Here is a 22,534-nt window from a genome sequence, read left to right as displayed (position 1 = left end):
TTATTTATGCCTTAGGGTCCCTTGTGACCATGTTATATGTTAGTATAACCTCCTAAAGTTATACTACTTGGTTCTTTAGAATTAAAGATCATTGCATGTTTCCATAATGCCTAAATGTGACCATAATGCCCTTTGATGTTAAAACAAGATTTTTGAAGATGTGAAAGGACTAAAACCTTCGTTACTGATTTATAAACATGTCCATAAAATTTCACATCAGTTTGAGGTCTAGATTAGGAGTTATGCTCATTAGCGTAATTAAGAAGCTTTTTAGTAAATAAACCGCATAATTAGCATATAGCCTATCTAAACCCAATTTTTGATACCAAACTTTTTACCCACTGATGTAATATAATATTTTGGGAATTTTGGAGATTTTTATTTATTTTTAGGCTGAACATAACTTAGAGTTCTAAGCTTGACTCGGTAATTGCCAGTTTTGCCATTTTGGGCTATAAAATGGGTTTTACAAATTCTTTTGACCCCAAACCTTTTTCTACTGGTTTAATATGATAAATAAATTATTTTGAGCCTTCTGGAATTATAAAAATATCAGCTTTTCTTTAAAAATCCGGAAATGGCTCCAAATCGCCTTTTTAAGCGTTTTTAACGCATAATATATATTAAAACCATTTTAGATATATAAGACTTGATACCTACTGATGTTTTAAGTAAGCAATAAGCAAAAGTCTTAAACTCAGAATTCCAGTTTTGACCTTTTAAGCCTATGTGAAATTACCAAAATGCCCTTAAGATGCATAGTTTGGTTATAAGTGATAAATTTCACATATAAGTTATACCCTACTGATGTAACTTAGTAAATTAAGTATTTTTACTGATTTAATCAGACCTATAACTCAGATTACTATTTAACCTCTTTTATAACCTTTAAAATGACCAAAATACCCCTACGGGGCATAAGTTGGTTTTAAACTCATTTTGGGCATAATGGAAGATATCCTACTGATATCACAACATATCAAAGGCATATTAACTTATGGAACATGTTCATGACTCTTATGGTTACCCGTTACGCATGTTCCGCGTTCAGATCGATCTATGTAACTAGTTTACATGTAATAGCCGAAACGGGTCAAACCATATCGTTTCTGTCTCAAAATCCAGAATGTGATTAAGTTACCCATATTAAACAAGCATGCAAGCTTTTCGGGTCAAAACCACATTCTAAACCGGTCTTCGCTTTATCATGCGTTTGAACCGTGTCTTCCTTTTTAAAACTAACCGGTCTAAGTCTAAGCTTAATTAAAGACCCGTTAGGATTCTAATAGGTTATTAAAAATCTTCGTTCCAGATTAGGAGCCAAGTAAAAGCTACGTGCATTTGCTGTATTTGATTTATACTTTGCTCAGGTAAATACTCTTAACTTATTTTCCCTATACGGGCTTGGGATACGGTACTATAAAAGTACCGCTTGGTCGGGTGTATGTAGTCATTTAAATCGTATTGTGATTGATGTATTTACATAACCTGTTTGATATGTATTATTTGGTGTATGGCCTTTGGGGGTTAAATGACCATGTCCCGGATATCATTGGCATCATTCATGAAATGGCCACGACCTAAGTACGGGGTGTAGGCGTACACCTGACAGATGCATTATGTAAAAACTGGTATCCCACGTAAAGGAATCAACCTTGTGGGCATTATACCTGTGGCGTGTCAGTTAACTTAAGTCCGCTCTTGTAACCGGCCCTAATGGACGACAAATGAGTAAAAATGTATACAAGATTATTTTGAATAATTGTCCCAAGTTATAAAAATATTTTTGCCGAAGTGCATTCAAATCAATTTTCAAACTCTTTTCAAAATGAGTCAGTTAAGTTGTATTTACCAGTGTAAACTGACGTATTTTCCAAAAAGGCTAAGTGCAGGTACTATACGAAATATGCTGGCTACTCCAGGCATCATTACTCAAGTCTCGCAAGCTTTAGATGTCAAAGTCTGTTGAAAAGTTTTCCTTTTTATTTGATCCGCCGGTGGATCTATTTCGACTGTTTTGTGATACTTAAACATTACAATTTATTCAGTTGAAATAAATTTATCTTATGCTTCCGCTGTGCATTTATATGTTGTGTTGTTTGACTATGATGATATCAATTACGTCACGATACTCCCCACCGGGCCCACCGGTGACACGTGGAAAATAGGGGTGTGACACGAAGTATAAAAACTGAAAACCATTAAGAGAAAAGGGGGACATGAACTCACAGAAGTGCGTCTCGAAATAGTCCGTCCCAAAATAACCTGCTGCGTGACGACCTACACGTACTAACTTTTATTAGACGGACGGTCGTGCCTTGGCTTAAGGTTTAACGTTTTTGGGAAATAGTTAGTCAACTATCTCGTATTTACACTTCTTAATTATTTTATAAGTATATTCCTTCCCAAGGATGGGGGTATTAATACATGTGTGTTTTATAATTCCGAAAATATATTTTTAAGTCTCACTTGAAAATATATTTTAATTACTTTGTCTAAAACGTTTTAATTCCCAATATATATATATATATATATATATATTTTTTTTTTCCCAAAAATATTATATTTTATTCCATAAGTTTTTCCAAAATAATATTTCACCAAAAATATTCTAATAAGAGTATTTTTCCGAAAAATACATAAGTTACATTTTTAAAGTTCGCGTTTTATTACGATACTTATATAACTTACATATTCATTTTTGTGAGAGCGTTGATATTATTTTGGAGATCGTAACTTTATGATATTTTCAAGTTATATTATTTTTACCCTAAAAATAATATATATCTAGTTCACAAAATAATCACACAATCATACAAGCGTTTTATTATGAAATATATATTCTAAATATATATTTAACAAGTTTTATTTACGAAAATCCACCTCCGAATACTTGGTAATTTTGTAATAAAAATCATGGCGAAGTTTATTTTGAAAACCAAGTCAAAAACATATTTATGATCAAAAATATTTCTAAGCGTTATATTTCTAGAAAAATTTCGCCAGAGTTTCCTCTGTAACTGGAGGTGGCCACGCTTAAAAGCGTATCATTTTCTTTTCAAAATTCAATCAAGCAATTTAACAATCACCAATATACAATATTTAAACATCGAACTTGACAAAACAAGCCTAAATCACAAACTCATGAACTTGAAAATTGTGTAAAAATATGTAGTAAGTTTCTAGCGTATTTAGTAGGTGTCGTTATCTTTTAAAAATAAAACTAGTTTCTTAAAAACTTTATTTTTAAAGAACTTGAAGTTTTACAACTTCTAGTCACGGTTTACAAAAATATTTCTTTACGAAATTTCATTGTTACACAAGTGTTTACACACTTGTTTAGTTACTATAAATGCTTCTTGTTTATAAAATACCCGGGTTTTAACAAAACTAACATTTTCCGCTTGGTTCTTCTGAAAAAACCACTTGTAGATCTTTAGATCTACTAGTTTAGAACCTTATTTTACAAGAAAAATTATAGTTATTCAAGTTCATGTTTCATGGATGGAAGGTTTCATCATCTTTCATAATTCTAACACTAACATACTACTAGTTCATGTTCTTGAACATGATCTAGTGTGGTTAGATGATGATCCATCCCACTTTTTGCAACAAACAACATGAAATAATCACAGCTAAACAAGATTTGTATGATTTACACAACTAGCTTCTCTTTATCCATTTTGTTTCATCTTATGTTCAAGACTTTATGTGATGTTCTTTAGTGTTTCAAAGTTTTAACCATTAAATCACTTATTAACCACCATAAACAAGATCAAGATGATGTTTAGAGGCACTTACTACTAGCTCGAGGCTAGGGAAGAAACAAGACGTAAACGAGGTGGATAAAAGAAATCTAGAGAGGTTCTTGAGCTTCCGAGTGCACCGAGCCTTCTTGTATGATCTTTAACACCCTTGGGTATGTATGGTTTGCTTGTAGAAGGCTTGATGGTGGTGGTATGGTGGTGTGGTGGTGGCGGATGGACAAGAGAGAAAGAGAGAGCAAGAGTTGTTGAGTGTTTTGTGAAAATGAATGTGATTAACTCTTGAGTTTACTTATAAACCAAGTTCCTATTATCCACCAAATATTGTGTCACCTAGATATCCAACAAATGACAATTAAATAATCAAAGAATTGTGGGGTGTGTCCCCACTCCACAAACCGGTTCGCAAGGGGGGGGGGGTATAGGGTTGGATTTCAAATCCTTAGTTACTAATTAGTTAGATTAAAGAGGTTAAGTTAGAGATTTAAGTGTGTAATAAAATATGAAGGGTGTTAGGGTGTTCGGGGACCCTAACTAGCTCAGAAAAGTATAAACAATGTCTTTGGCAATATTTTTATGTTCCAGGTAAAGTCCGGTTATTCGGTTGGATATTGATCCGTTAAAGTGTCAAGTAAAGCTTTAAAGTGTCTTTTATAGTGTTTTTAGTGACACAATAATTTATCAACACGTTGGAAAGTGTCTAGAATTATTTTACCAAGTTTTTGCACTTTGCTAGTTATGTTAAATGCTGAATTTTTGTATAAAGTGCAGAATTTTGTAATTAAAGTATGTTTTAGGCACATCCGGTCACTATAACTATCACCTAGTGACGCAGTTTTATAATCCTCACCTACCTACACTCCCTACTAGTGTAGTAATCTATTCCCGGCTCATACTGGCCTCAGAGACAATGTCTGTCTAGTGCTGGCAATGTCAGCATGTTTACTGGGTTATCCGCCCACTGTGCTAACTGTGCTTTTGTGCATCAAGTTTGTCACTATTGTTTTGTGTGTAACAAATGGAGTGACAGTAATACAGTATGATGCATGAACATGTATGTATCAGAAAACAGAAAGCAGTTTATTCGTAATTGTAATTAAGCACAGTAATTAAGCACTAATTAAATATTAATTAATTTGTACGGATATCTGGTTTGGTGAGGGTTGTCACAAATGCTAGAAATCTCTTTGGAATATAAATTGTTTGATTATGCTGCAACCAAAGTTGGAACACATGAGGTTTTGCAACCTAATATCAAGAGGAAAGTAGGAAACCAAGAGTTTTTGCAACCAATTATGCTACCAATTGGGAAAGAAACAGTCTCAAGGTTTACACACAAGATTATGAGGTTTGTCTTTCTTTTCGATCTGTAATTAAATTGAGTTAATTATTTGTTTTTTGGTTGCTCTTGCGATACCATTATTCTTTAAGTCGTTGAAAAGTAAAATAGCTAGATTAAATGCAAATAAAGATTATGAATTTCTTGAGGAATTAAGTACAAATAAAAATTAGTTTTGGATAAAAACTATAAAGAATAACTGAAGGGTTTTTGCGAGCGAATGTCATGCAATGCAACTCTAAAACGCCATAGGTAGACCTAAGTGTTTTAGAAATTTGTTTCTTGTAATAACTTATCTTGTTGCTTTTGTAGATATGTGGAATCTGGCTTTGCAATTTTTCCTGTCATAATATGGATTGTGCATTCCAAATACTTTGAACATTGAATGCTGGGAACCTTTTCTAATGGGTTGCAGCAGAAGGAGATGGTTTTGGGTCGTCTTAATGAATCTCATCTACTATCGAATGGTATAATCAAATCAATGGTAATTCACATCTATAAAAAACAATAAAAATTTGGGTTTTTTTTTCCGTGTTTGGGTTATTCGGGGCAAGTTGTTTGGGGTTTGGGGCGGGAAAAGTGACCCAAAACCGACCCATATAAGGTTCGGGTTAGTCGGGTTTGGGTGGCTTTGGATTCGGGTTGGGTTTAGGTAAAAATTAATTAAATAGATTGTGAAATTAACGACGGTAATTTGAAAGGTCTATCCTTCCACTCATCTATATACATCCCGAAAATTTCAAGATCACCATCACAATAACTAATGCTAGAAATCTCTATGGAATATAAATTGTTTGATTATGCTGCAACCAAAGTTGGAACACGTGAGGTTTTGCAACCTAATATCAAGAGGAAAGTAGGAAACCAAGAGTTTTTGCAACCAACTTTGCTACCAATTGGGAAAGAAACAGTCTCAAGGTTTACACCCAAGATTATGAGGTTTGTCATTCTCTTCGATCTGTAATTAAATTGAGTTAATTATTTGTTTTTTGGTTGCTCTTGCGATACCATTATTCTTTAAGTCATTGAAAAGTAAAATAGCTAGATTAAGTACAAATAAAGATTCTGAATTTCTTGAGGAATTAAGTACAAATAAAAATTAGTTTTGGATAAAAACTATAAAGAATAATTGAAGGGTTTTTGCGAGCGAATGTCATGCAATGCAACTCTAAAACGCCATAGGTAGGCCTAAGTGTTTTAGAAATTTGTTTCTTGTAGTAATTTATCTTGTTGCTTTTGTAGATATATACAATCTGGCTTTGCAATTTTTCCTGTCATAATATGGATTGTGCATTCCAAATACTTTGAACATTGAATGGTGGGAACCTTTTTTAATGGGTTGCAACAGAAAGAGATGGTTTTGGGTCGTCTTAATGAATCTCATCTACTATCGAATGGTATAATCAAATCAATGGTAATTCACATCTATAAAAAACAATAAAAATTTGGGGTTTTTTTCCGTGTTTGGGTGGCTTTGGATTCGGGTTGGGTTTAGGTAAAAATAGACAGTTCTAATTCTTTAGTTTACATGAACTAGATTAGATTTTGCTTAAAAAGCAAACAGCAAACTAAAAATGACTTTGGGGTTTGACTTTTAAGACTTTCAAACTTTACAATCAATTTGTTGTTTCTTGTCTTGAAAAAGAAAATTGGCCAAATCCTAAAAGGTAAGGATCTGAATTGCACACCCTTTTAATTCCATTTGTTTTGTTTGAAAGTGGTAAAACCCAGGAAGATATTGAATTGTTGGAGTTTTACAAAGAAAAAAAACATAATAGGTAGAAGAATATACTTGAAGAGCTCAGTAAGCATATGTCTTTGTCACAGATGATGCATCAATTGAGATCATGTTATCACGCATGTCAAAACAACAAATTTGTTAGAATACATTGATTTTTTGAAAGTTTTCATGATTTTTTTTACTTCTTATTAGTTTTATGTAAGTTCACACTGGTAGTAAGTAGCGGAATTGTCTATCATTTCAACTAAAAAATAAGCAAATTGTCGCTCCCGCAGCAACGCGCGGATTCCTCACTAGTAAATAAATAAAATAAACTCGCTAAAATTTATATTTATAGATTTTTACAAGTAATATAAAATCTTCCTATATACTAATAAATGAAAATCTTTTTTGGACACGTGTCACTTTCTGGTGTTTTCTCACCTTATTTTCCTATTTATCTTTTATATTAAATAATAATAATAATTTTAAACACAAATATTAGATAAGAATAAATATTTAGATAAGGATAAACATTTGTTTTTATTATGATCATATTAAACAATAATAATAATTTTAAACAAAAAATTATATTAGAATTTAAATGATTAATTTTATTATGATCATAATAAATAATAATAATAATTTTTAACAAAAAATTGTTAAGAATGCATATTTAACAAAGTAAAATCTATCTACTATAATAAAAGAAACCAAGTTTCAGACACATGTCATTCATAGAAGGTATCCTCAAAATTATACTTATTTTATATTAACTAAATAAATACATAAATAATAAATTAATATTAAATATTATCATTCTTTAATAAAATATTATCCTCAAATCTAAATTGTTAATTTAATATATTTTTAAAACAAATACCTTTCTTTCCTACTTATCTTATATTAAATTTATAAATAATAAATATTAATTAAATGTTATCCTAATTTATTATAAATATAACTTTTTTATTAACTGGTATACAAAATTATATTTATTCAACTCGTGTAAAACGCGAGGTTTTAAAAATATAATTTTTTATTATTTACTATACAAAGTTACATTTATATATAACACGTGTAATACACGAAGTTTTTAAAGATATAACTTTTTTATCATTTGCTATGTAAAATTAGATTTATTCAATACGTGTAATACACTACACAGAGTTTTTAAGGATACAATTTTTTTATTATTTGGTAGATTTTTCAACCCGACTATACACGGGTTTTTTAAAGATACTACGCTTTTAGTATTTAATATACAAAATTACATTTATTTAATATGTGTAATACACGTGGTTTTTAAAGATATAACTCTTTTTTAGATCTATTCAACACGTGTAACATACGGGGTTTTTAAGGATGTAATATTTTTATTATTTGGTAGATTTATTCAACCCGATTATACACGAGTTTTTTTAAAGATACGATGTTTTTAGTATTTAGTATACAAAATTACATTTATTTAATCTGTGTAATACACATGGTTTTTAAAGATATAACTATTTTTTATTATTTGATATATAAAATTACTTTTATTTAACCCGTAAAATATACGAGTTTCATAAAGATATAACTTTTTATTATTTAATATATAAAATTACATTTATTTAACTCGTGTAATACACGGGGTTCTAACCTAGTGTTATAATAAGTAAATAGTACATTTAAAGTTCATTTTTAAAAGATAAATCTTGATGATTGTATGTGTTAACATATAACATTATATTTTATTAAACACATGCAATATACGAGTTTTTTTTAAGATATATCTTTTTTATTATTTATTATATAAAATTACATTTATGCAAAATAAAAAAAACACAATAAAATGTTATAATATAAGTAAATAGTATATCAATATTCATTTTTAAAAATAAATCTTGATGACTGTTTTACTAACATATGTCATTATATTTTATTCAACACGTGAAATATACGAGTTTTTTAATATATTTTTTTATTATTTATTATATGAAAATTATATTTATGCAATCCGTGTAATACACGGGGTTTTAACCTAGTAACTTGATAAAAGAAATACCAAATTAACAAATAATCTATACTATATAATAAAAGAAACCACTTTTAGAACACTTGTCATCATATTAGGGCATCTATTATAGATAATTATTATTTTAATTTAATATTTTCTAATTAATTATAGATAATCCTTCTACTAAATATTATTTAATTTAATATGTTATGGATAATTATTATTTAGTTTAATCTTCTTCTAATTTATAATATTATTTAGAGTAAATGGCCCATGTGGTTATATCACTTTTACCCTTTTAGCTCAAAAAAGAATTTTTTAACATCTGAGCCCCCAACATCTTCTTTTCTAGCCCTTTTGGCCCCTAACACTAACCTCATCCATTAAATGTTATTTTTAACATCTGAGCCCCCAACGTCTTCTTTTTTAACTATTTTGGCCCCTAACACTAACCCCATCCATTAAATGTTAGGGGCCAAGAGTGTTAGAAAAAAAGACGTTAGGGGCCAAAAAGGTTAGAAAAAAAAGACGTTGGGGGTTTCGATGTTAAAAAATTATTGTTTGGGCTAGACGTTGGGGGTTTAGATGTTAAAAAATTATTGTTTGGGCTAAAAGGGTAAAAGTGATATAATCACGGGGGTCAAGGTCGTAATTTACTCTATTATTTAGTTGAATTAATTATTACGTTTATATTTATCTATTTACTTAAAATTCAAACTTAATTATCTAATTTGATCTTAACTATATATTTGAATATTTTGTTTAGTTTGGTATCAAACAGGTTTTACTAAACTTAATATAAAATTAACTAATATTATTTATCATTTATAAATTTACGTAGTTTTAAATAAAGGCTTAAATTTATTGATATTTCGTTAACAAATTTTGCAACAACAGAATAATCTATTTTAATCACGAAAACCAAACTTTGTGTAAATATATTAAATATTTTTATTTTCACTCTACAAAATTACATTTACTCGACCCATGTAATACATGAGGTTTTTAAGATATAAATTTTTATTATTTGATGTATAAAATTAGATTTATTCAATTCGTACAATACACGGGGTTTTTTAAGGATATATATTTTTTTATTATTTAGTACAGAAAATTACATTTGTTCAAACCGTGTAATACGCATATTTTTAAAGATGTATTTTTTTATTATTTGGTATATAAAATTATATTTATTCAACCTGTGTAATAAATGAGGTTTTTAATGATGTATTATTCTTATTATTTGGTAAACAATATTACATTTATTCAACCCGTGCAATACACGTGTTTTAAAGATATAACTTTTTTATTTGGTATATAAAATTACATTTATTCAACCCGTACAATATTGTTCTTATAGATATAACTTTTTATTATTTAATATATAAAATTATATTTATTCAACCCGTGCAATAAAGAAGTTTTTAAAGATATATTGTTTTATTATTTAGTATATAAAATTTATTTATTTAACCCGTGTAATACACGGGGTTATAACCTAGTAAGTATATAAGGTAAACTCAGTAAAATCCATATTATGAAAAGAAAAAGAAACCGAATTTTTTAAATCCACACCAAAAGAATCCGGATAGTATCCAATGCGAGAAGATAAAGTTGAAAAGTTTGAAATTCAAATTGGATCCTGCAGAGTTGGATTGTACCCAGTTTCAAAAAAATCTGATTTCCTATCTAATCAATTTCAAATTATTTTTTAGATAGATTTTGAATTAGGATTTTTTGTACACCTCTCAAACAAAGGATACTTTTTAGTAGAGCTGCGTAAATCGGGTTTTTTTAATACAAGGTTCAGGGTATGAATTCGGTTTCGGATATGATAAGATATTGGAAAATCGGGTATTGAGAGAAACTATGTAGGGGTGTGGTACGAGTATTGAGGAAAAAATCATACCCTATGTACCTGGGTAGGGTATGATCGAGTTCAAGTATTGACTGGGTCAGTGGCGGACCCAGGATTTTTGGACAATGGGGTCCCATTTTTCCGGTGTTCAAATATTTTGGATCGATCGTTGTTCGGGTCGGGTCGAGAAACATAATAGAAAACAATATCATAACTAAATTACAAGTTTCATTTACTACACTTTCAGCTAAATATATAGGTGAGAAAAAATTGAAATAGGAAAAAAAAAAGAGTGATTAATTTAAAATCAGGTTTAAAAAAAACACAAAAACGAAACAAACAAGTATCTAACTGGGACCTTTCGTGTATAAACAAGGGGTTTTACCACTGCACCAAGTTCACTCTCATTGTTATAGGGTCCAACTAAATTATTTTATGGGGTCCATAGAAAATTTTATATACCGCTTCTACTACTTTTTAAAAAAAGATTGTGGTCCGGGGACCCCGTTCCGCTTAACGTGGGTCCGCCCCTGGACTGGGTATTGGAACTGGGTATGGGTTCGGGTGTTAATACCCATTTTAAATAATAAGTTTTTTTTATTATTTTACACAAAAATAAATTCGTTTAAAAATTAAATTTGGTTTGTAATTTATAAAAATAATTAAAACAAATTACAATAACATAAATTCACTCAAGTATAAATTATTTGATTTATAATATGCATTTTTAAAAAAACTTAAATATAAAAGTTGTAAAGTAAACATAAAAATATACTTTAAAAATTTAGGTATTCTATTAGGTATTAAGAAAATTGGTATCGATTATAGGGTATAACCGGGTTCAGAATAGAGCATGACCGGTTCCGGGTATTAATCGGGTACGAGTATTGATCTTAAAATGTATACTCTATCCATACCCTACGGGTAGAGTCGGCTTCAATTAAGGGTACAAAATACCCGGGTAAAAAATAACCGGTTTCATGTTTTTTTTTTTCTCGGGACCGGTTCCGCGCATAATTGTTTTTTTCTACACATCTTACTTTATGTTTCATACTGTTCTCACTAAGTAGTAAGTACAACGAAAAAGCCCAAAAAATTACTCGAAGAAATATTTCCAACAAACAGAGGCCCAACGGGCTGGCCCAAAAGGATAAACCTGCACTTCACCGGCACCATTCGAGGTTTTGGAACAACAACCTTCACATCGAACGATTCCACTGTTTGGCGTATAATCTTCTCCATATAGTTGCCGGAATTGACACCGGAATCCATCCGAGAGGTGATCTCTTAACACGTACGGCCAAATAAACTGTCGATTGTTAGCAAGAGAGAGAGAGAGAGAGAGAGAGAGAGAGAGATATCAAGAGCTTTGGAGTTGTGTGCAAAAATGTCTGCCGTATGGAGAGCCAAATGGAGCTTAAGCACGACGGCCGGAGACTGTCCTCGAATGCTCAGATTTGCTCTCCATCCTCCAAAGCATGTATTTTATTCTACTTTAATTTCTCTTCTTTGTCTCGTTTATACAGTAGCTACATATTAGATACACATGAGTACCTATTTAGTAAATTTAATTAATTTTTGGGATGTTGGAGTTAGGTTGAGGTTGAATTTGCTGATGGAAGTCTGTACAAGTTGCAGGCTGAATATCTCAGGGTCTTCAGCCCTGCTGTTGATAGTAAGATCAGATCAATTGCTGGTCAAAAGGTAATCAATCTTCTTTAACTTTCAAACCTACACTTTTTGCTCATGCAAACAGCAAACTGGATGAACAGCTATGCTTCTTCATCCAACTCAATCTAGGGCCGTCCATTGTGTCCGGTTACTAGATTGATTTGTTCAAATTGAACACGACGGCCCATTTAAATTTGTGTGATCTTAATATTACACCTTTAACCATCTATCTGAGCGTCAAACGGTTTGTAATAAATGGGTTAGTGGGTCGTCTTTTTAATTAAATGGGTTAAACATGTCAACCTTGAGACGACCCATATAGCATGTCTGCGTGAACACGTCAACCTAAACTTGGCCCGTTTATTGAAGCTAGAAAATGTGGTCATTACTTGAATAGTTTCTGATGGACCATTATATCAAACATGGATTTGCATATCACTATGTTCTGATACCAGCGTCAAACCTTTTTAAACCAGGTCATTTATGGGCGCCGGCATGTAGGGATCATGTCTGCAGAACCCATAGGAAACTACGGGGTAAGGTAGGTATTGACGATTAAATGATAGTCTAGTGATAGCCGCTACAAATATTAAGTTGAGTAGTTTTGTGTTGGGTGGTTAATTTAGGTTGCTTTTTGATGACTTGCATAAAACTGGGATATATACATGGGACTATTTCTATTATCTTGGAAGCAACAAATTCACCCTCATGAGAAGTTACATCGACACGTTGAGGAAGCATGGTCTTAGCCGTGACCCACGTTCCAAAAAATAAGGTGATTTTCTATGCAAATTGTTGAATCTCTTAAATGACATGTTCATAGTGCATAGAGGTGATAGTTTCGGCCCCTTGTGAATGGGATGATTTTGTATCTCTAACAGGTTAAATAGGTAAAATAAAAATGCGTATTCAGCTGCTCTAGTTGTATTTTAAGTGCAGACTGATAATGAGCAGTTCTGTTGTGACATTTTCTTTTGAATTTCTTGACTGCAATTTGTAGTTACAGTTATTTATGGGAATACTAAAAGGTACTTGATATGTTCTTTGTTATTTACTATTTTTCATTATTTTGAAAGTACATTTTTTTTTATATAGAATCATTAAATAAGTTGGAACCAAAACATCACTTTAATCCTAAAAATCTTGAATCATATTATCATAGTTTCATTGGTCTTGATTTCTATTTATATAAACAGGGTTGGGGTTGTTGATGTACAAAGTGATTTTTGTGTGCACGGCGTACGAAGTATCCACGATGTGACACATGTAATATTTTAGGGGTGAGGGTGTATGTAACCCTTACATTACAAGTAGTTTTAGATGCACCAATATAATGGCTCATCGATTTTGCATTCGAGAACACCTTAATCAAGTTGGCGTGAATGAATTGTATGGTAATTGAATGCAGAGCCGATGCGCTATCTTGGGGGCAAAAGTGTGAAATTGGGGTTTACCAATTATCAAAATGATCGTTCATATGACTTGAAGAGGGAGAGAATGAGAGCGTGGCTCTTATTTCCGATGAAGAGATGGGGGTAGGGCTGTAAACGAACCGAACGTTCGGCGAACAGTGGGAAGTTCGTTTATGTTCGTTCGATTAGCTTAACGAACGAACACGAACAAAAAAATTCGTTCGGTTAGCTTAGCGAACGAACACGAACATAGGTCTCGTTCGTTCGACTGCGTTCGTGAACGTTCGGTAATATGCTCGGTTACGTTAGTTCATGTTCGTTCGTTTACGTTCGTTTAATTATATTAAAAAACAATAAATAATAAACCTTTTATCTAAACATATTGAAAACTTGAAACTCTATTTTTTCTAAGTTAGCTAAAATTTGGACATTCTAAGACATTTTTTTGGGATAATTATGTCTAAGCTAGTTAAACTTGATTTATCGTTTGATGGTTGTAGTAGACTTCTTGTGTTTTGTTTATCATTTGATGGTTGTATTTAACTATTTATTTTCACTGTTTAAGGATAACAATGTTTTTATTTGCTTGTGTTCGTTTGTGTTCGAGACTCGTGTTCAGAACTGTTCGTGAACAATTGAATTTCCTTAACGAACAAACACGAACATAAACTTTTGTTCGGTATGCGTTCGTGAACAGTTCACGAACATGTTAATTTCCTTAACGAACGAACACGAACATGGCTTTGTTCGTGTTCGTTCGGTTCATTTACAACCCTAGATGGGGGTAAATAGATGACCTTGCCCTCATTTGGGTGGCGCATGTCTTCGTTAAACGGCACACCTGTTAGTCAAAAGGGTTTTTTGTTTCAATTTTTGTACTAAAAGCCTCTGTTGAAGGACAACACCTTTAAGTTGGTATAGACATAAAGAATGAAAAGTGTAGGTTATTTTAAAAACTATTTGAATGTAAATTTCTTTGGTGAAACTAGATTTAAATATAAAAAGGTAAATAATGGAAGTTATATTGTTCATGTGTGTAAATATGTTACTAACAAAAGTCACCTAAGGTGACTGTCTGCAAGGCAAATTGTTATATTAGATAATGGATAGTAAGGGTAAAACAAGAAAGTTTGCATCTTTTGTGATTTTTTTTCTTTAGATTTAGTCCTACAGTTTTATATTCAAATATGGGTCAGGATATACTAGGAAGTTTATTTGGATAGAAAGTCTAGCAAGTAATCTTGACCATCTATTAAATAATCAATTGCTAAGATTAAATGGTGAAATTCAACAATTCCTCATTGTTTTTAAAACGTTAATAACTTTTTTCATACGACAATATTTTTCTATAAAAATTGCACAAAAAAAAGAGTGTTTTTTTTATCTTTAAAACGAGCACACTATGTTGTACTTTTGAAAAAAAAATCGAAAACCCAGATGCGTAAAACGCAATGGATAGAACAACACACTATAACCCAGGTTCTAAAACGCAATCGGGTTTCTTATGGTCGTGACTATGTTTTAACATGGTCATGCCTCTATTCTAACATGATCATGTTCTTTGTACTCAAATTACGAACAAAATGTACCTAAAAGCAATGGGTTTCACATGGTCATGCCTTTGTTTAACATGGTCGTGCCTCTGTTTCAACATTCAGGTTCTAAAACGCAATGGATTTTAACATGATCATGCTTCTAACCATTGGGTGTCAGCCCAATGGCCACCGGCACCCAAGTTAAACCGGTTTGAGGCCTAAAGTGCTCGGGTTCGAATCCTGCTTGCAGGCTCTTCGCTCCCCTCAAAACGGCTGGGTAGTCAACGCCAGGCAGCGTTGTCGGGTCGCTAGCTTGGGGAGGGAGATCCCTCCCGCGGTCAGAGGTACTGTGCAATTACCCCTTTTTTTTAACATGATCATGCTTCCCTTTAACATGATCATGTTCTTTGATGTTCTTTTACACTCCAGTTCTAAAACGCAATGAAACCCAAAATCAAGATTTTGCACTACAGATTCTAAAAACCAATGAAGTTTTAACATGGCCATGCTTTTGTTCCAACATGACCATGCTTCTATTTTGGCATAATCATGTTCTTTGCACCCAATGAAACCCAAAATCAATATTTTGCACTGTAGGTTCTAAAAAACAATAGAGTTTTAACATGGTCATGTTTTTGTTCCAACATGACCAGGCTTTTATTTTAACATGATCATGTTCTTTGCTTGTAAAACGCAATGAAACCAAAATCATTATTTTGCACTGTAGGTTCTAAAAAGCAATGGAGTTTTAACATGACCATGTTTATGTTTTAACATGGCATGCTTTTGTTCCAACATGGCCATGCTTCTATTTTAGCATGATCATGTTCTTTACACTCCAGATTGTAAGACACAATGAAACCCAAAATCACACTGCGTGTTCTAAAAAACAATGGAGTTTTAACATAGGTTCTAAAAAGCAATGTAGTTTTAACATGGGTATGCCTTAGTTCCAACATGATCATGCCTCTGTCTAAGCATGATCATGTTCTTTGCACTGCAGGTTTTAAAATGCAATAAGTTTTAACGTGGTCATGGCTTTATTCCAACATGATCATGCTTCCATTTTAGCATGGTCATGCCTCTGCTTTAACATCCAGAAGAACAAAAATGAAAAGAACTCTAACTAAAACATAATAGATGAAAAACACAATTGAGATTTGATAACCTAAAACGCAATGAAAATAAAAAATAACACAACTTACAAAAGAACTCTGATTAACGACGGTGGACGGAGAAAGAACTCCGATACACCGTGGGGAAACTGGTGGCGGTGGATGGTGGAATGGTGGTGTCAGATCTGAAAAACCCAACAGGTGGTTGAAGGTGGTGGTGGTTTTAGATCTAGTTTCTTGCAAGATGGTGGCGATCGTAGGTGGTGGTGGTGGTGTTGGTTGTGATGTAGTAGTTTATGGTTTTGAAAATGGTGGATTTGAGTATACGGGAAGAGAAATGAATTGCAGATGTTGGGTTTTTTTTAAGATGGTGAGTTTTGACCAAAATGCCCCTTCTTATGTTTTTTCATCTTTGCCACATGTCATCCTCTTATTCTTCATATCCTTCATACCCAAACTAAACTTCTTATTTGATATTTTCCCTTCCAATATGTACTTCATTATTTATTTAAGAAACTTATAAAATATAATCAAGAATTTTATTTTCTTTTCTTTTAATTTGAGTAAAGCATTATTATACTTTTTTAAATAATGTGATGGTGTAACGCATTGTGCAACAAAACAGTATGTACGCACCATTTACCCGCATGAATGTAATCCATTTACACATTGCAAATGTGATCTGACCTATTTAAGCATGATCATGTTCTTTACACTCTAGATTGTAAGACACAATGAAACCCAAAATCACACTGTGTGTTCTAAAAAGTAATGGAGTTTTAACATGGGTAAGCCTTAGTTCCAACATGATCATGCCTCTGTCTAAGCATGATCATGTTCTTTGCAATGAAGGTTCTAAAACGCAATAACTTTTAACGTGGCCATGCATTTTATTCCAACATGATCATGCTTCTATTTTAGCATGGTCATGCCTCTGCTTTAAAATCCAAAAGAACAAAAATGAAAAGAACTCTAACTAAAACATAATGGGTGAAAAACGCAATTGAGGTTTGATAACCTAAAACGCAATGAAAATAAAAAATAACACAACTTACAAAAGAACTCTGATTAACGACGGTGGACAGAGAAAGAACTCCGATACACCTTGGGGAAACTGGTGGCGGTGGATGGTGGAATGGTGGTGTCAGATCTGAAAAACCCAACAGGTGGTTGAAGGTGGTGGTGGTTTCAGATCTAATTTCTGGCAAGATGGTGGCGATCGTAGGTGGGGTGGTGGTGTTGGTTGTGATGTAGTAGTTTATGGTTTTGAAAATGGTGGATTTGAGTATACGGGAAGAGAAATGAATTGCAGATGCTGAGTTTTTTTAAGATGGTGAGTTTTGACCAAAATGCCCCTCCTTATGTTGTTTCATCTTTGCCACGTGTCATCCTCTTATTGCTTCATATCCTTCCTACCCAAACTAAACTTCTTATTTGATATTTTCCCTTTACTTCATTATTTATTTAAGAAACTTATAAAATATAATCGAGAATTTTATTTTCTTATCTTTTAATTTGAGTAAAGCATTATTATACTTTTTAAAATAATGTGATGGTGTAACGCATTGTGCAACAAAACAGTATGTACGCACCATTTACCCACATGAATGTAATCCATTTGCACATTGCAAATGTGATATAACCTATTTAAGCATGATCATGTTCTTTACACTCCAAATTCTAAGACACAATGAAACCCAAAATCACACTGTGTGTTCTAAAAAGCAATGGAGTTTTAATATAGGTTCTAAAAAGCAATGTAGTTTTAACATGGGTATGCCTTAGTTCCAACATGATCATGTCTCTATCTAAGCATGATCATGTTCTTTGCAATGCAGGTTCTAAAACGCAATAAGTTTTAACGTGGTCATGCATTTATTCCAACATGATCATGCTTCTATTTTAGCATGGTCATGCCTCTACTTTAACATCCAGAAGAACAAAAATGAAAAGAACTATAACTAAAACATAATGGGTGAAAAACGCAATTGAGGTTTGATAACCTAAAACGGAATGAAAATAAAAAATAACACAACTTACAAAAGAACTATGATTAACGACGGTGGACGGAGAAAGAACTCCGATACACCGTGGGGAAACTGGTGCCGGTGGATGGTGGAATGGTGGTGTCAGATATGAAAAACCCAACAGGTGGTTGAAGGTGGTGGTGGTTTCAGATCTAGTTTTCGGCAAGATGGTGGCGATCGTAGGTGGTGGTGTTGGTTGTGATGTAGTAGTTTATGGTTTTGAAAATGGTGGATTTGAGTATACGGGAAGAGAAATTATTTGCATATGCTGTGTTTTTTTTTGAAATGGTGAGTTTTGACCAAAATGCCCTCCTTATGTTTTTTCATCTTTGCCACATGTCATTCTCTTATTGCTTCATATCCTTCCTACCCAAACTAAACTTCCTATTTGATATTTTTCCTTCAAATATGTACTTCATTATTTATTTAAGAAACTTATAAAATATAATCGAGAATTTTATTTTATTTTATTTTAATTTGAGTAAAGCATTATTATACTTTTTAAAATTAAAATAATGTGATGGTGTAACGCACTGTGCAACAAAAAGTATGTACGTACCATTTACCGCATGAATGTAATCCATTTGCACATTGCAAATGTGATCTAACCTATTTAAGCAATGCATATGTTGATAAAGTCATTTACACGGTGCAAATGCACGTCTAGCTTTGTAACGAGTTCTGATTACGCATTACATGATATTTTTAAACTGTGCAAATGTGATGGTTAGGGTTTTAGGGTTAGAAAATTAGGGAAAATGAAGTGTATATGCGTTTTTTTTGTTTTATTTATTAAACATTTAAATAAAAACATGAATTGACCAAAATACCCTTAAGTGAATAAACTTGACTGAAAATTTTAACCTGGTTAGTACTAAAGGACGTAGAGTGTAACAAATTTTGCAAATAAATGATTGTGACTGTAATTATTGAAGTTAAAGGCAATTCGGTACAAACATAAAGGACAAAAAGTGTAATTTACCCAAAAGTTTATTATAATGGTGAAGTCTAATTACATTTGTCTCGTCTAACAAAAAAAAATTGTACACATGCACAAAGGGATACTGACATTTGTTCTAGAGAAAAATGCCCGGATAGTCCCTGTTGTTTGCCCATTTTTCACCTTTAGTCCATAACTTTCTAAAATTACAGCTATAGTCCCCAAATTTTGCAATTTCATTCCCAGAAAGTCCCTGGTGCAGATGGGGATTAGTTTTTGGTGTTAGGTGGGTGCGAAATGACTAAAATACCCTTACTATTAAAAAATGTTATTAATTATCTATTTAAATATCTAATTAAAAGAAAGTAGGGTCCACTTATAGTTTATTTAAATATCTAATTAAACTAATACACCTGTCTTTCTTCTCCCTTCTCTCTTCCAACCACCACCACCCAACTCCCCACCTGCAACTTCTCCACCACCATCACCACCCACACCCAATTGAAAGAGCTAGAATAGATCAAAGCAACACACCAATTACATAGCACATATTTGTTTTCTCCGAAAAGTGACAGATACATTGATTTAACGACATAATGAACAAACATGAAGCATGAATGACAACTTGTCTAGCACTTTTGCAGTATGTAAGATAATTCTTTATTACTACACCAAGCGAAGAACTAACAGATCCTATCATCTCTGAAACCACCGACACAAAATCGTAATCAAAATTAGATCCGATAATCTCTTAAACTGCCGGAACAAGATCAGAATTAACAAATCCGATCATCTATGAAATCGTTGTTGATCAGTTCTGTTTAAACATGAGGGAAAACACGAAAACATACCTGTTACAGCAGACATTGCAGAGGAGAATCCAGTGAGAGATGAGGCCATCGAGTTCGACATGTTTGTCAGTGTGATCTGGTTCCTTCTTAGGGTGCAAAATAATGATGGTGATGATGAAACCGAATAAGGAGTTCGGTTTTGGAGAGGGAGGCCGAAATTGATGTTAAGATAATTAGGTTATGTGTCTAACCTTAGAACCTCTACATAAGTCTCCTTATATAAGCACCCAAGAGGAAACCTAATTAGTTAATAAGGGTAATATGGTCCATCAACAATTACCAACTAATTATTTAATAGGTTATTATATATTTTGATCTATATAATGTAAATGATTATAATGGCTATTAGATTAAATATTAAATCATAATTGTTAGGCCCTAAAGTGTGAGACTGACGCATCAAATTAATACAACGGACTATGGTTACGAACTGGGCTTTACCGGGTTAGTTTATATTAGGTTTTGGACCTTTATAGGTCACTTGGGCCAAGCTTTAGGCCATGTGGGCCAAGCAGGTCCAAGGGGAGCCCATGTAGGGATTTGGGCTTAGGTATGTATATAAACAAGTTTCTAACTTGTTTTAGGGTTGGACATTCACAGTTACAGATTTCCTCTAGAGAGAGAGACGATTGGTTGCAAGCTTGTACCAGACGATTTTGCTAATTGATAGTAATAGAATCGTGTGCAAGTTTAAAGGTGATTCGGTATTGTGTTCTTTGATTTTCATATTTTTCGATTTATCTTGAATCATCCTGTGATTGGATTCCGCACTCTCACAAGATTGGTTGATATCATTGAAAGATCCGGTTATACGGGACTTACAAGTGGTATCAGAGCCTTTAGAACCTGTTTCTAGGCTCGGTGTGATATCAAAGATTCAAGATTTTCGTTATTTTTGGTTCGGTGTTCTTCGTGTTCTTAGCGTTCTTCATCGTGTTCATCGGGTTATTATTGAAAAATTGCCATAATTTGCTCCTTGATCCGTTTCAAAATTGTGTTAAAGGAATTTTTTTTATTTTTAAAAAAAATTCTTTATTTAAAAAAAAAAAAATCTCGAAATTGTGCCAATTAAAGGATTTTTTATTTTTGAAAATTCTTGATTTTTCCAAAATTACCGAAATCACAAAATTCTCGGGATATCTTTCTTGTTTGTTTTTTAAAACAAATATTTGGTTTGAATTTTAAACTGATTCCAAGAGTGCAAAGGATTTTTTAAACGGTTCCGAGTCCTAACTTCTCAAGTCGCAACCTTCTTCATCGGTCCAGTCGCAACCTCCAGTTAAAACACCTTCAGGTTCCAGTCGCAACCTTCAGTTAAAACACCTTCAGTCGCAAACTCCTTTGTCGCAACCGTTTCACCTTCTTCAACGACAGCAAGTCGCAACCACTGATCATCTTCATCAAGTCGCAATCAAGGTTTCGGCTCTTCACGGTTTCGTTCCGACTCGCAATCTCCGACTCGCAATAACGACTCGCATCAACTCCATTACGAGTCGCAACCACCGTTCCGACTCGTCCGACTCGCAACCACGGTTCCGAGTCGCAACCATCTCTTATCACTTTCACTGTCATCGTCTGAATTAATCATCTCGGTCGTCAATCACCGTCCTGAATCACCGTCATCATTACAACCTACACCATCTCCGGCCTGCATCTCTGTCATCGTCTGAATCAATCATCTCGGTCATCGTCGGTCATCGTTCACCACGTTCCCATCCCCGTTCATCATCACCTCCGTCACCTCCATAACCACCTCCTCCGCCGTTCATCATCATCATCATCATCGGTCATCCTCTTCATCAACCCTCGCCGTCGACCATCATACCCTCCATCATCTTCTCCGGTCACAGAGATTTCAGATCCATCATCTTCATCTATCTCCGACGAATTACGTGTTTTTGAGTTCTCAAGTTACCGAGTTTTCGAGTCGTGTTTTCGTGTTTTCTGTTTCAAGGTTGGTCATTGTCCATCTTCTCCGGTGACCCCCAACGATCTCCGGTTTCCATCTCCGAGCACCGCCACCTTTGATCAGTCGCCTGAGATTTATAAGTAGGGTTCGGTGTGTTTAAATCGAAGAAGACGACGACTTGATCAGGGACTTATAATATCAGCTTTTCTTTTAATTGAGATCAAATATAATATAATCATAAACAATCATTTGTTAATCATTATATAATTATTATTAACTCATCATTACATAATCATTAGGTTTTAATAATAATAATAATAATAATAATAATTAGTTTTCTTATATATAAAAAAAAAATTAAAACAAATTGATAATTAAAAAAAAAATTAATTAA

The 22,534-nt window shown here is 32.9% G+C and overlaps 1 protein-coding gene across 3 annotated transcripts; it reads left to right on the top strand.

Moving 5' to 3' along the window:
- The first annotated feature begins 11,815 nt into the window (after positions 1 to 11,815).
- On the top strand, positions 11,816 to 13,394 carry LOC110878385. 3 transcript variants are annotated; one of them, XM_022126683.2, is made up of 4 exons: positions 11,816 to 12,160; positions 12,277 to 12,384; positions 12,828 to 12,887; positions 12,978 to 13,394. In XM_022126683.2, the coding sequence occupies exons 1-4, from the start codon at positions 12,068 to 12,070 to the stop codon at positions 12,987 to 12,989; spliced, it is 273 nt and encodes a 90-aa protein (XP_021982375.1). In that variant the 5' UTR covers positions 11,816 to 12,067; the 3' UTR covers positions 12,990 to 13,394. The 3 variants fall into 3 exon arrangements, with proteins under 3 accessions (XP_021982375.1, XP_021982373.1, XP_021982372.1); XM_022126681.2 differs by having other exon boundaries at positions 11,818 to 12,156; positions 12,828 to 12,892; XM_022126680.2 differs by having other exon boundaries at positions 11,839 to 12,160; positions 12,828 to 12,892.
- Positions 13,395 to 22,534: the final 9,140 nt, after the last annotated feature.

The sequence above is a fragment of the Helianthus annuus genome, chromosome 9 (assembly GCF_002127325.2).
Source record: "Helianthus annuus cultivar XRQ/B chromosome 9, HanXRQr2.0-SUNRISE, whole genome shotgun sequence".
NCBI lineage: Eukaryota > Viridiplantae > Streptophyta > Magnoliopsida > Asterales > Asteraceae > Helianthus > Helianthus annuus.
The sequence above is the reverse complement of the archived record's forward strand: the minus strand, read 5'-3'. Positions and strand labels throughout refer to the sequence as shown.